This window comes from Phasianus colchicus, chromosome 5 (genome assembly GCF_987193195.1).
Source record: "Phasianus colchicus chromosome 5, bPhaCol1.hap1.1, whole genome shotgun sequence".
NCBI classification, from domain to species: domain Eukaryota; kingdom Metazoa; phylum Chordata; class Aves; order Galliformes; family Phasianidae; genus Phasianus; species Phasianus colchicus.
This window is the reverse complement of record NC_143440.1, coordinates 26,882,457-26,895,173: the sequence shown is the minus strand read 5'-3', so window position 1 is coordinate 26,895,173 and position 12,717 is coordinate 26,882,457. Positions and strand designations below refer to the sequence as shown.

At 39.2% G+C, this 12,717-nt stretch overlaps 2 protein-coding genes across 6 annotated transcripts in view; one reads left to right on the top strand and one right to left on the bottom strand.

Annotated features, from left to right (window-relative positions):
• Window positions 1–12,717, top strand: part of CDAN1 (codanin 1) — a 40,508-nt gene that overhangs the window by 27,041 nt on the left and 750 nt on the right. Inside the window, exons 28-31 of one of the 3 annotated variants that reach the window (XM_031593566.2) lie at window positions 208–2,364; window positions 3,431–3,576; window positions 4,169–4,233; window positions 5,248–6,195. In XM_031593566.2, coding sequence (XP_031449426.2) covers window positions 208–333 — 126 coding nt within the window. In that variant the 3' untranslated portion in view covers window positions 334–2,364; window positions 3,431–3,576; window positions 4,169–4,233; window positions 5,248–6,195. Of the gene's footprint in view, window positions 1–207; window positions 2,365–3,430; window positions 3,577–4,168; window positions 4,234–5,247; window positions 6,196–12,717 lie in introns of those variants that run through there. The other 2 variants (XM_090141032.1, XM_090141031.1) reach the window with 2 other exon arrangements.
• Window positions 5,245–12,717, bottom strand: part of STARD9 (StAR related lipid transfer domain containing 9) — a 101,151-nt gene continuing 93,678 nt past the window's right edge. For all 3 annotated transcript variants that reach the window (XM_090141022.1, XM_090141021.1, XM_090141023.1), the window contains 10 exons: window positions 12,021–12,218; window positions 11,142–11,325; window positions 9,746–9,892; window positions 8,995–9,100; window positions 8,263–8,405; window positions 7,623–7,687; window positions 7,330–7,535; window positions 6,838–6,917; window positions 6,314–6,472; window positions 5,245–5,382 (listed from right to left, as the gene is read on the bottom strand). In XM_090141022.1, the coding sequence (XP_089997148.1) occupies window positions 5,281–5,382; window positions 6,314–6,472; window positions 6,838–6,917; window positions 7,330–7,535; window positions 7,623–7,687; window positions 8,263–8,405; window positions 8,995–9,100; window positions 9,746–9,892; window positions 11,142–11,325; window positions 12,021–12,218 (1,390 nt within the window). In that variant the 3' untranslated portion in view covers window positions 5,245–5,280. The remainder of the gene's footprint in view (window positions 5,383–6,313; window positions 6,473–6,837; window positions 6,918–7,329; window positions 7,536–7,622; window positions 7,688–8,262; window positions 8,406–8,994; window positions 9,101–9,745; window positions 9,893–11,141; window positions 11,326–12,020; window positions 12,219–12,717) is intronic.

The following is a 12,717-nucleotide window of genomic DNA, read 5'->3' as shown; positions in this document are numbered from 1 at the left end:
AGCTGACCGCTCACCTTCAGGCCTCTTTGCCTCCCACATCCGGAATGGGAGAGAAGCCAGAGTATTCTAGAGAGGGGGTACAAAATACAGGGAAGGGCCTGAGACCTGTGCTGCAAAGTAGCTCTTATTTCATATGTGGTGATGCTTGCATGTTGGAGATTGATACTTGTTAATAAAGGTTCTCAGGTTTGTATCTGTCTGTTGTAGGATTTCTTAAAAGCTCTGGACAGCATTTCCAGTTTATTTCTGTCGGAACATCTCATAGAAGAGCCCAGGAGTAACCCCTGTGACCTGACCAGACAATCTCTAGGTACTGTGACAGCACAAAGTTAGTGGAGATGGACTCTTTGAGGATAGAAATTACTAATGAAGATGCAGATGGAATTTTTAGTGTTTCTGAATGCACTGTGAGGTCCTTGCTGGGAAAATACTGCATATAGGAGGTCTCTGTGTGCAAAACCAGCACTGGTCTTTCTGTTTATGGATGTGTTGCACTGGTGACTGCTGAAGGATTCATATCAGCAAATAGATCGCCAAGTCAGAAGTTCTTTAAGCACCTTGATCATTGCTCAGAGCAGCTGTTTTTTAGACTCATTGACACTTTTGTATTTGTACAATAACAGACTGTGGTCAAACCAGGAATCGAGTGGACAAGTCCCTCTGTGAAGCAGGGGTATTGCTTCCTGGTGACTGGCTCATCTCTGAACTTAATGTGGTTTCTTGCCAGGGGAGGGAAAAGGTAACCTGTTCTACAAGAAGATGAGCCTGTATTTATTTTTCACTGTGAGCTCAATTTCAAAGATTTGATTTTAATGTTTTTAGGGCTCATTTTAGAAGTTAAAACATATTAAATATATATGCACCAGAACATGTGTAACATTATTCTTAAAGGATCTAGATGATTAAGTTAAGTTTTCTTCCACCTCTTGATGGAAACGGAACTTGTTATTTCTTGGAATTTTTAATTGAAATAAGGGAGAAAATACTTGATTATATTTTTCACTGAAGGCAGTTGGCAGTATTTTTATGACTCTTTTTATAGTATGTGAACATAAATGGTATGTAGCTGCTATTTCTTGTTTTTTATAATCCTCCTTGCCTTGAGTTTGAATTTTATCAGACAGGAAATACTCCAGCGAGTGAACTACAGACTGGATAAACAGACAAGAAATTTAGTGGGGAAAAAAGCAGTGTCACCTTCTGGAGAGCTGGTATGAAAGGAATCCTTTTTGTGTGGGGCAGTGGGCACTTCTTGCTCTGGTGGATAGATCATTAAGCCAGGGTGCAAGTTCCCTTTCACCCACCAGGCATCTCCTTCAGCAGGAGTTTGTGTTCGGGAATGCTGGGAGTTAGCAGAAAATTACCTGCTTGTTAGATGTCTCAGGACAGTTTTTCAGAGGATTTTTTTTCCTTTTGTCTAGGAGTCTGCCATTAGTACCGGTTTGTCAGAAAGCAAATATTGTGTTAAGACCAATGTTTGGACAAAATGAAGCTGGTTATCTTGCTGATTAAGTGACCTCTTCCTTGTATAAGGTGGAAAAAAGTAGCATTCTCGGCTGGGCTGGAGGGGAAAAACACAACCAGGACTAACTAGGTAGAACTGTGGCATCTGTTGAAATGTGTGATACAGAGAGGAATGTCAGCATCTGAACTCCTTTGAGGTTGATCGGGCATACACCATCTGCGTGCCTTTTTTTTTTTTATTTATTTTCTTTCTGGGATTTTAAGACATGACTGAGTCAGAGGTTCCCTAAAAAGTAGGTGTGCTGTGTGTCTGGTAAAAGCAGGGTAATGCGAATTGAGATAGCGAGTACAGTCTATTGTTTCATACCTACTCCCTGAGGCTGAGCATTATGTGATGTTTTGCTGCAGAGCTCACTTGAAGTTGTTGTTTGTAATAATAAATATGATTAAATGTCCTGTTTTGCGTCCAAGCTGGTGATATATAGCCTCTTTGTACTGGGACAAAGTACAAAAAGGCGCCTTGCCCACAAAGCATGGTGCAGAAAACATGTGGTAATGTCTGTCCTGCGTGCTGCTGATTTGCTTGTACTGCAGAACCTCTTCTATTTTATTACTTGACTGTGAGAGATGGAGGGAGAAGCTAGAGTGATAAAAAAAAAAAAAAGGGGCTCAGTCTCTGGAACTGAATTTATTTGGATATCTAAAACTGTTTGCATAGATACTGCAGCCACAGGTGTTTTCATGAACTCAACCTATCTCAGTTATCCTTCTGTAATATGATATGCTTGGAGGTGTTTATTTAAAAGGTGATCAAACCTGAAGATCAGTTTACTACTGCCGGAGAATGTAATTGTGTCCCATTGGGCAGAAGTCAGTCTGTTCTTCAGTGTTGTCCAGCAGGTAAGAAACACCTCTGTTTCTGTTTTCTTACATTGTCATGTCATTAATCTACATAGTTAATGGGTATCTCACATTACTTATGCTTGGTGGCTTTGGGGAAGCTAGGCACCTGACTCTGCAGCCAATCTTTGCAAAGAAGCATACAGCACTCTGGGCAGGTAGGAGACCTATGAGACCTACGTCTTCTATCACAAGCTAACCTCTTTGGCTTCATCCAGGTAAGTGTTCGCTGAGTAGAACAATACCTCCTCCTGTGTAAGTACAGTTCCAGACAGCTATATTAACAGCAAATACCACAGGGCATTTTTTTTTCTTGTGTAGAAAATACATTTTATTGTGGATATGAAAATAGCAATCTTGATTAAGAGCAGAGATGCAACAGCAGGTGGTACAGATGCTCAGTCTGATCATCTACTGCTCAGCAGTAATTGCAGTAATTGACAGGAAGCTGGGTTTTTCCCATTGTAGTTTAACAAAGTAGATGATGTCTGCTAGGTTTTATTTCTTCCTTCCCAACAAACCATTGCCATACATTAACAGGTACTAAAAATGTTATATTTGCAAAAGAAAACATCCATATAAATAGGCTTTTTAGTATCAATTGACAGTCGTATTAAAAAAAAAAGTTACATTAATACCGATAAAAATAAAAATTAGCTTTGATAGCATATAAAAATGCTTCAAAACAAGCATATATAAATAACTTAATTTGTAAACATAGAAAAACCAATCTTATGTATATATAAAAATAAACATCTGATGCACTGTACAATAAGACATTATCCTTCATAGGCACTGGTTTCATTGACACAGGAGTCCCCCTAGATGTTTTTCCTACAAAAACTGCTTTAACTCTAGTGCCGTCTCCAAAATAAAAGGGAAAAAAAGCGAAGCACTGAGCAAATCTTCTGTGGACTGTCTGAAGGCCACTCTTCTCCTCCTGCAATCCCTTCTGGAAGCAGCACCGGTGACAGCCAATAAATACACCTTGCTGCAGTTTCGGCTCACTTTTTCTAGGGCTTTAATGTATTACCTTGTTCAAGCTTCTTTGCTTTGCCGCCCCCAGAAAGGTACGACAGGCTGCAAATCTGGACATCTGCCTTTTGGTGCAGTTGCTGAGGCTGTGGAAGTTGTGCAGTGCTGCAGGTGAAGCATCCCCTGACGCAGCTTGGCAGGCTGCTAAGAAAGGCTGAGCCTCACCCCAGGAGAACGGTAATACACTGAGGGTAACCTACAGTGGCCACCTTGAGTAAACACAAAGCAAATTTATAAGAAATGATGTGTTTTATTACTCTTCCTGCTGTAGCTGGGCAGGGAGGAGCCTTGGGCTGATATGCCTCAAAACTGCTATTTTCTTAAATATCAATTTAAAATAGCCACTGTCATTTCATTTAAAACTTCTTAAAATATTAATGATAGGAAGTAACATTGAAGCTGAGAGCCAAAATTACATCTGTGCAAAGATAGAGTTAAAAATAGATTTTGGCTCTTGAAGCTATGGTGGGAGGTACAGTGAGCTTGTGGTATGCTGGGAACACATCTCTGACCCAAAGTACCTATCCGTGTTCCAGTAGCAGAGATGACTCTGGTAAGGCGGGTGCTTGAATAAATGTTTCTCAGTTGGCAAATGTAAAGTGCAACAGCCATATGAAACAACGTGGGCTTCTGTGAGCTAAGGAAACAATATTATAGCAGCCTTTATTGCTTAGAGAAGCTAGTTTAGGTAATTTCTGTACTATTGTGCTGAAGACCTACATGAAGTTACTCAGATACTTGAGTTGGTTGTGGTTTTGTTCAATTTTAGGAACCTGTAACCAAACACTTGAAGCCTGACAACACAAGCATTGGACAGAGCTCAACAGCTGCAAGGTAACTGAGTGGGGAGACACTGTGCTTACTGCTGTGGAGGCAGCTGTTTGTGTTGTGAACAAAGAAATGATGATGAGAACAGGGACCAGGCTGGATTTTTCTTAATGCTTCTAGGTAAAAGTAGAGACAGGCTGATGAAAAAAGCCATTGTGGAAAAGCGCTGGAGCTACTCTTAAGAGCGGGATTCACATTCTAGGAACATGCTGACTACTCTGTACTACTTCCTATTAATGAGTTATTGTTTAGAACTGTCAGTTTGGTTTCTCTATTTCAAAGCACCTAATTTTGTAGTGCAGTAAAACTGTGTCCTGAGGTGTGGTTTCCACTGTTGCTGCATAGTGTAGTGGTAATCGGAAATCCCTTGTACTGTACTGGCTGTAAGCAGTCAGCCAACTATGAGAAAAGTCTAGCAGCTGAGATGACTTATGGATGTCATGCTGCTCTAGCTTCTCTCCAAGGGGAAGTAAATGATTTACCATGGCAAGCTGACTCTAGCTGCTGCTAGAGGGATTCTGTATTTGATATTTATCTCAACACAAGGAAGTGGTTTTGCATTTCTGCTCAAAAGTTTGTAAAAGTTCTCAAGCCATGTGAATACTATTTCCAGGTTTTAGTGCGTTTCATTGCTTCCATTGCCTTTTTTCTCACCACTGCTCAAACTTTCCTGAAAAGAGGTCAACCTTTATAGTTCCTTGGAAATTGAAACAAAATGTTTCAATTCTGGCTACTGTAAAGAGAATTTTCTTCCTCTGCTATTGATAGAGACAGCACTCCTTCCTCCTGCTCATAGAGGTTTTTCACAGCTGTTTCCAGAAGATAGGCTACTCATAAAACTTGCCAGGTTTCTTCTAAGCAGCATTAGCTAAAATTGTTTGTTACTTTTTCCAAGCTATACATTTTAGTAGTCCAGAGTTAGCAATTAGGCTCCTCAAGTGCGGTTTGATTGTTCCTGATGTAAGAGCAGACGTTTTACATTACCCTTATGGATGCTTGTGTCTCCTTGCAACCTTTCAGATGCTGTTGAATATTCCAGTTTCTTGATCAATGCTAACTGGCAAGGAAGTGTGCTAATCGAGCAATGACCAAAGGCTGCTGCTTAGCAACGGAGCTCAGGAGCTGTGCTGGGATAGCTGGGGCACCCAGATCCACCTGTACAAGGTAGAAGAAAGGCATGTGTTGCACGACCCATTTTTGAACAAACACTTTCCCCAGGCTCAACTAGCTCTGGTGCTGCACATAAAATATTAAGCACAAAAGTAGTTTACAGCCAAATACTGTAACTTCTGTGGTGGATTGGATCTTTTTCTTCCCAATACTCCATAGACTTTGAAGGCTTTGCATATTTGATAGTAGTTTCAGCAAGCACAAACCACACTGGTTTTGGGTTTGAGCTTAAATATTGCTAGTTCAAAATACAGGTGTGTAGTGTTACATGCATAAAATGTGTAGAAAATTTTAATATGCGTTATAAAGGTATATGCTAATCATTACTATTTAAGGTTAGGTTTTTTTTTTAAATTACCTACATAAAATGTTTTTTTAGTGTAAGTTTAAAGGAGTAATTCTAATTGTCACTAGCTGCCTTCTAAAATAAATTACACAGCATGGTATTCTTTTCTAGATGTATTTAGGTGCTCAGCACCACTGTCTTAAAGGAGCTTGCTCTTTCAGATGACTCTGAGAAAGTCTTGCCCTCCATTGACTGCATTCTTAACTAGAATCCTCATCTTCTCTTTTGTATTTATTTAAATACAAAAACTTAATGACTTTTCTTGAAGAAAGTTAACAACATGCATTTCCATATGTGTCAAAAATAGCGTTAGCAGAGGTAGAAGTCTATGTCCCCAACAAGATAGAAATGAAAGTGAGATTCTCCAGTCCGTAAACACTGAACATAGCATGTACTGGTTCACTGTGCAAAAGCAGAATGTACAAAAGTTGTGAATAAACATTTAGAAAAGAGACTTGGTGTCCAAGGCAGCAAATTCATATAGCATAAAAAACTGGGGATCATGTACATAAAAGCAGAATCCTAATTAGACTGTTATTGAATATGATGTACAGTAATGAAAGGTCTTACCTGAGCCATATAAATAACTCTGGTGATATCTCTTCCATTCACCACATCAGGTTCCAGGATCCATGCACTGGGCAAAATTTCCCCTCTCACCACATCTTTACAAGGGTGAGGCATGGATGCATCGTACACAGACTGAATAGCCAAGACAGACAAGTTCTTCTGCATGAAAGAAAGTGTAAAGAAGAGAATTTTAATTTTTTTATGCATGCAGTATTGTTTTGTTTACCATGAGGCATATTTCTCACTGAATAAGCTCCTGTTTTATTTTTTTTTTTGTCAGAATCCTGCTTGTTTGTAACCAGAATATGCTGAACAGTTGTGAACCAAGTACTATTAGGCAGTAACAACTGTCAGATGACAGTAGATTTAATACATAATTCATTTCTGTCAAATGAGCATAGCTTTTCTTCCTATTACAGCTTTCTCTGGAACTATGAGCATAACCTTCCCTTCCTTCTGCTCTTGAACAGTGAGTTCAGACAAGTTAGTCAGTCCCCTCTGTCTTACAGAAAATACTCACTTACCTCTTTGGCTTCTACAGTAATGCAGCAGAAATCCCGTGGCTGCTGTAGGTAACACAGGGAGGTATCAGTCACTAAATACACTGCAGAAAAAGTATCCAAAACCAACAACAAACAAAGGGGAAATTAATTAGGCTTTGACAACTGTAACTTGTCACAATTCCCCCCATCCTTCAAAATGTATAAACAAATCTTATTTGAACTTGTTGCAGCTAAGAGCAAAGTTTTAGCTAACATGAAGATGCTAATATTAATATTATGTAATTTAAATGATACTTTTTTGAAGCACCTGTATGTTATACTTCTGCAGCATATGATTTGTAATAGCTGTACTTTGAAAAAGTCTTGCAAAATGGAAGTTCCTAGATTAAGTAATGAAACTGGTTCTTCAAGTCTGAAGAAACAAGATGAGATGACTGTACATTTCTTTCTGGCTGATCTGAGCTGGAGAGTCCATAATAATAGTTCTGATCAGTCACTGAAGCTGGTACTCACCCAGCTGAATGTGGCTCGTTATCTTCTTGTGTATTCGAGCTGTGTTGATGGATGTGTCATACAGATGCCTTTTGCCCGGATCTCTCACTAATCCCCACACATATGCAAGAGGTCTTTCTATCACTCCTGCTCCCAAAAATCCATGCTTTGTTGCTGAAGGGAAAACTTTGTAGTAAACCAGCACCTCTTTTTCTGTACATTGGTATCTGTCAAAGACAAATGAAAGGTATTGGCACAAAAGATGGTCAACTGCATTAAAGATCTTCCATTATAAACACCTGCCATAAACTTACTTCCAGCCAGCAGCTGCTTGGCAGGTGTAGAGATTCCTCAGGTTATGAGAGCATGCTGCCATTACCTTAGAAAACAATGACAAATGTACATGTAAGTGGAAGTTATCCACATTTTAAATTGTGTTCAGCTTCTGTGTGCTGCTACACTATCTTCTACTCAAGCTATTCAGTGGGCTTTACAACAAATAGTTTTCTTGTTCTAGTATTACTCTGGGAGTATTAACAGTCAGACTGATAAGTCCAGCCTGCACAATAGTGTAGACATCTGTGAGAAGCCTGCACTGGGGGAAGCGTGCATCTCCAAGTCAAGCGATTCCATCTGATGTGAAGTTTGCATGCTTTGCTTCTGGCTACATAGGCATACAGATATTTAAGACCTGCACTGTACAAACCTTTTGGAGCTAGAAGCATTCAGCATTAGCACCAGCTTCACTTGAATATTTCAGCTCACATGCAGCGGTCATTCCTGTGCTCCACTGTTACAGCCTGTTTCCTCCCACTATTTAAAATTGCTGAGCATATCCTGCTATACCCAGCACTAATTACCTACTAGGAGTGCAGAAGAATAAGGTTTGTCTCACAAACTTTTAGTACAACATCCAGTAGAAGGAATAAGCAAAAACTGTGCTTGTTTACTCACCTCGGTGGTAGCATTAGCCAAGATATGTTTGGATAAATCCTGGTATCCTTGGGTTGACGAGGAGCTTACTGAAATAGTTAATCCATGAGTGAACCTACAGCTGATGCTGTCTGAAGGAAGTGGTGGCTCAATTCTGCTGTCTTCTGCAGGACACAGAATTGTCATAGGAAAGTAATAAAAAGGAAAATGATCACTGAAGTGGTGCAGAAGATGTAGCATTGAGCAGTTAGAGGGACTGCTCTCCTAAAGAAGGACTGTTAGCATCCTTTGTCTGGACAGCCCACATACTGGTAATTACACTGCAGTTACATTTTGCGTTACTCAAGTATAAACATTATTAATCACATTAAGCTAATAACCTAAAGAATAATATGAAACACGACTCTAGGAATACAAATAACAACTTGCATGTACAATCCTATACTCTTTGCAGCCTTAGACCCATGCTTCTTTGGTTCATTCAAGACATCATCCTCTTCACAGCTTCTCCAAAGACTGTACAGCAATGCTACAACATCAGAAGACTAGCTTTCTTAAGAGGAACTAAATCTCCAGTTACTTTTCTATGCTTTAGATACTGGTTGACAATATTTTTTCTTTGAATTCATGTATTGGTAAGACAGCTTCAAAACACTTAGAATCAAATTACATTGGTATTTGCATAAATAAGAAACCTAATCAAGTTTTGGGATACAACACAAAAATAAGCAGGTGGACATACGCTTTACTTACCCAGTGTTGAATCCTTCTGTAGTTGCTCTATCATAAAAAGCTGACTGTTTCTAACAGCTGAACGACCTCGTGCGTCTCTTGAAAGCAATGCACTTCCAGAAGAAACCTAGTTTAGCAAAGAGCAGAAGCGTAGGAGACTTTTGGTTTGAACCAAGAAAAATAAATTGTTACTTTATCAAGAGGAATATCTGTAACCAGCCTGCCTTTACGAAACTGGAAGCTTGACATTATGATGGATTAATTTCTTTGCCTCTCTCTTCTTGCTGGTTATGAAATGATAGCTCAGCTGAGGAAGTTCAGCAGACCAAGTATGACAAGCTAGCATAGGTGCACACTCCAAAAAGCAATTTGAAGTAAGTTTAAACACACAAACTTTCAACTCCCTGCACGCATCTTTCTTCAATGAGGAAGGCACACTGAAAATACTAGATTCTGGCTCATCACAAAAAAAAGTTCTTTATTGCTAAAATGTGACAAACAGTGGCATTGATGTCAGTAATAACACACTGGCTTTTAATTACAAGTTAAAAAAAAAAAAGTGAAAGATGAAATTGTTGTTGTCCTTTGCAGGACATGTTAATGCTCCCTCCTCCCCCACGTAGCCCATCTATGTGTTAGTGACACAAACTTGTCCTGCTCGATAGCTGTGACAGAATATAAACCATCTAGAATGAGGTTTCTGTCCCTGTTATCTCTCTCTTACTGTTAAAACATTAGGGGACATTGGACTTGCAGACCAGTTGTTTCTCACCTGTCCTTCCCAGCTGCTGAGTTTACTTGCAGTGTATGTAGCAGTATTGCTGCTGTTGTAACCTGATGTTGGGCCAGAGGATAGGCTGAGGCTGGATTCTGTACATAAGGTGCTTGTACTTGCAAGAGTCTTCAGCCTTGCTTCCTCCTGTAATAGAGATCAGAGCATCACAAACTCGTGTAGCACTTAGTCAAATCAGTAACAGCACTGAAAAATGACAGAGGAATAACGTGAAGCCCATTTTCTTTCAGGGAGTATTGACAAAAGCTGTTACTTTTTGCTTCAAAAGAAGGTATTTAATAAGCAGACTCATTTGAAACTGTAAGATTGTATGAGGAAATCAATGCATCAATCTAGGAAAATCTGGGTAACTGAAGCTTCTCACATTGTTCCTTTGCTAAAAGAATCTAGGCTTTCTTTCAAACCAATGCCAGACATCTTAAGGGGGAAAAGAAGTTTTTAAAAAAGATCTTTTCTCAGTCCCATTTGTTACTTTTTTGCCTAATTCTTGTGCTTAAATTATTGGTCACATTTAGTTGTTAAACACTGAAGATATTACTGCAGCTCAGTGCCAGCCCAAAAGATGAAGAAAAAATTACATAAGAAAATACTGAGAACTTCAAGATGATTTATTCTTCCAAGGGTACTTTTAAGTATTTGGTTTTCAATTCAGCTGAAGTTTCACGAGACAAATATGGAAGCAGATGTGGTAAGAACCAGTCACCCATTGGAGATGCCTGAATTCTAGGTGCCTTGCAGGGCAGAGAGCAATGAAATGACAGTTCACCACCTGTGAGGGAAAGGCTGCAGTTCTAACTAAAACTGCACTGTCAGGCTGTAACAAAGATTAGTGCATAAAGGTGTAGTCAGAGACTGGGCAGAACACGTACTTTCCAACAAGGTATTGTCCTCAAATACCAGACAAGTCACACTCATTGTGCAAAACAGGTAACAAAGTGCAGAAGTTAAAACAAAACATGCACACATGGGACAGCATAACAAGAGAAAAAATAAAGAAATAGATGAAGGTCTTTCTGCTTAAGTACATACTGAAACACTGAAATAAACTTATTCTCTTTAACAAAACTTTTCTGAAGATTGGGTATGTTCCCAGCAGGATGACTCCAAAAGCTTGATCCAAAGTGAAAACAGAATTTTCTTGTACAAAAAACGTGCTCAAGAATTAGCTCCAGGAAGATGTAGTTCAGAAGCACAAATAAAATAACAGTTATCAATCTCAGTAATACTGATTACTGAGAATGTTTTTAAGCCCAAATTTGCATTTCATTATTTGTTTTTCTATGCATTATGTCAGGAAAATTATTGAGCTGTAGAAGCTTATTTAAAAAATGCATCCATGTGAATAATGGGGAACAGTTTCCTCTGTAATGCTTACCTTCTGCAACTGAGCAAATATTTGCTCCCTTATACGTCTTTTCTCTTGCTCGGCTCTCTCCCGAAGTTTGTCCCTTGCTCGCGCAATTTCGGTTTTGGTTTCCTCTCGTGCCCTCTGATAGTCTCTGAGCATCAGTTCAATCTCTGAAGGGTGCTGAATGCTTCTTCTTTTTGGTTCTTGAACTCTGTAAGGATAAGTAAGGGGGAAAACATGCATACTTACTTGATATTAGGTCACCTCATGGAATGTCATGAGAAAGTCCTCTGTCAACATGGAACAGGACAATTTGCAAGAACAGCAATAAAAGAAAACCAAGAAGTCTCCCTTTGCTCACTAAAGGCTGTAGGAGAATTAATCTTGGAAAACAATTCGCACTGAGAGTGCAGTTGATCAGTGAGATTACTCTAACAATCGCTTTTGTTTCTAAGCTTTGTAAGACCTAGGGTTATGGCTTTGGCATAACACCCACAAAGTAACTGTGTGTTGGGAAAATGCTGCCTCCTGCCCAGCTGCAAAGGAAGCAGAAATCATTTAGGGGATATGGTGGGGGATGAGAAAACACTATTTAAAATGGTAGAGGGTTCTGCAGAACTTCACTGATATTTAATATAAAAAACTACTTGCCATGACTTACAAGTTAGAGATGGAGCAAGAAGACAGATTAGTCAAAAGTGAATCTTTGGCATACATACATAAAGTAGGTGCTGGTTATGAACTGAAATTCAATGGAAGATTTTAATGAACGTTTCCTGTAATCAGGCACATATTTATCCTGAGACAATTAAGAATTCTGCCACAAGTTTCAGATCTCAACAGGAACCATGAATGCACATCTATTGTGAACACTTAATGATCAGAGGGTCAAGAGTGAATCCCTACCTGGTATTCTCCACCACATCTCTTCTCAGCTGTTGCAGATATTCTCGGCGCCTGCTAGGAAGATCCAGATCCCTGTGACTTGCATCCAGGGTCTGCAACAGACTCAGATGCTTCTGAGGACTCAGACTTCGGCTCCTTTGGTATCTTTGCAGCCTTTTTTCTCTCTCCCTCCTCAGGGTCTCAATAGTCCTCATGTGTCTGTCAGGGAAGCACAAGAAGAGTGACAAAATGCACTCTGTAAAGTTACAATTTCTGTTACCAAAGTTACCATTTCAGTTACAACAACTTCCCAGACAGTTCCATATTCCAATCTCTAGAATTTAGAGTATAGATTTTTTTCAGAATTCATTTGGCATCATTACAGGTTTGTTTCTGTTTTGTTTTGTTTTTTTTGTTTTTTTTTTTTTTCCCCAATATTCCTATGGCAGTATTTATTCAGAGAAGCATGAGATGCATAACCAAGATGCATGGATTATTTTTACATCATAACAAATCTATGTAATACACCATCATGGTCACATGGCAACACATGATCTCTCTCATAGTGACTAAAAGTTGTAAGAATGAGGTGACACTAGATTTGAATTATGGTGAATCTTACACTTACCTCAGTTTCCTTAAATAACTCCAAAATTTTTATCTTAAATCATTATTTAACTATGTAACTGTAATACTGTACCTCTTCACACATTACTCA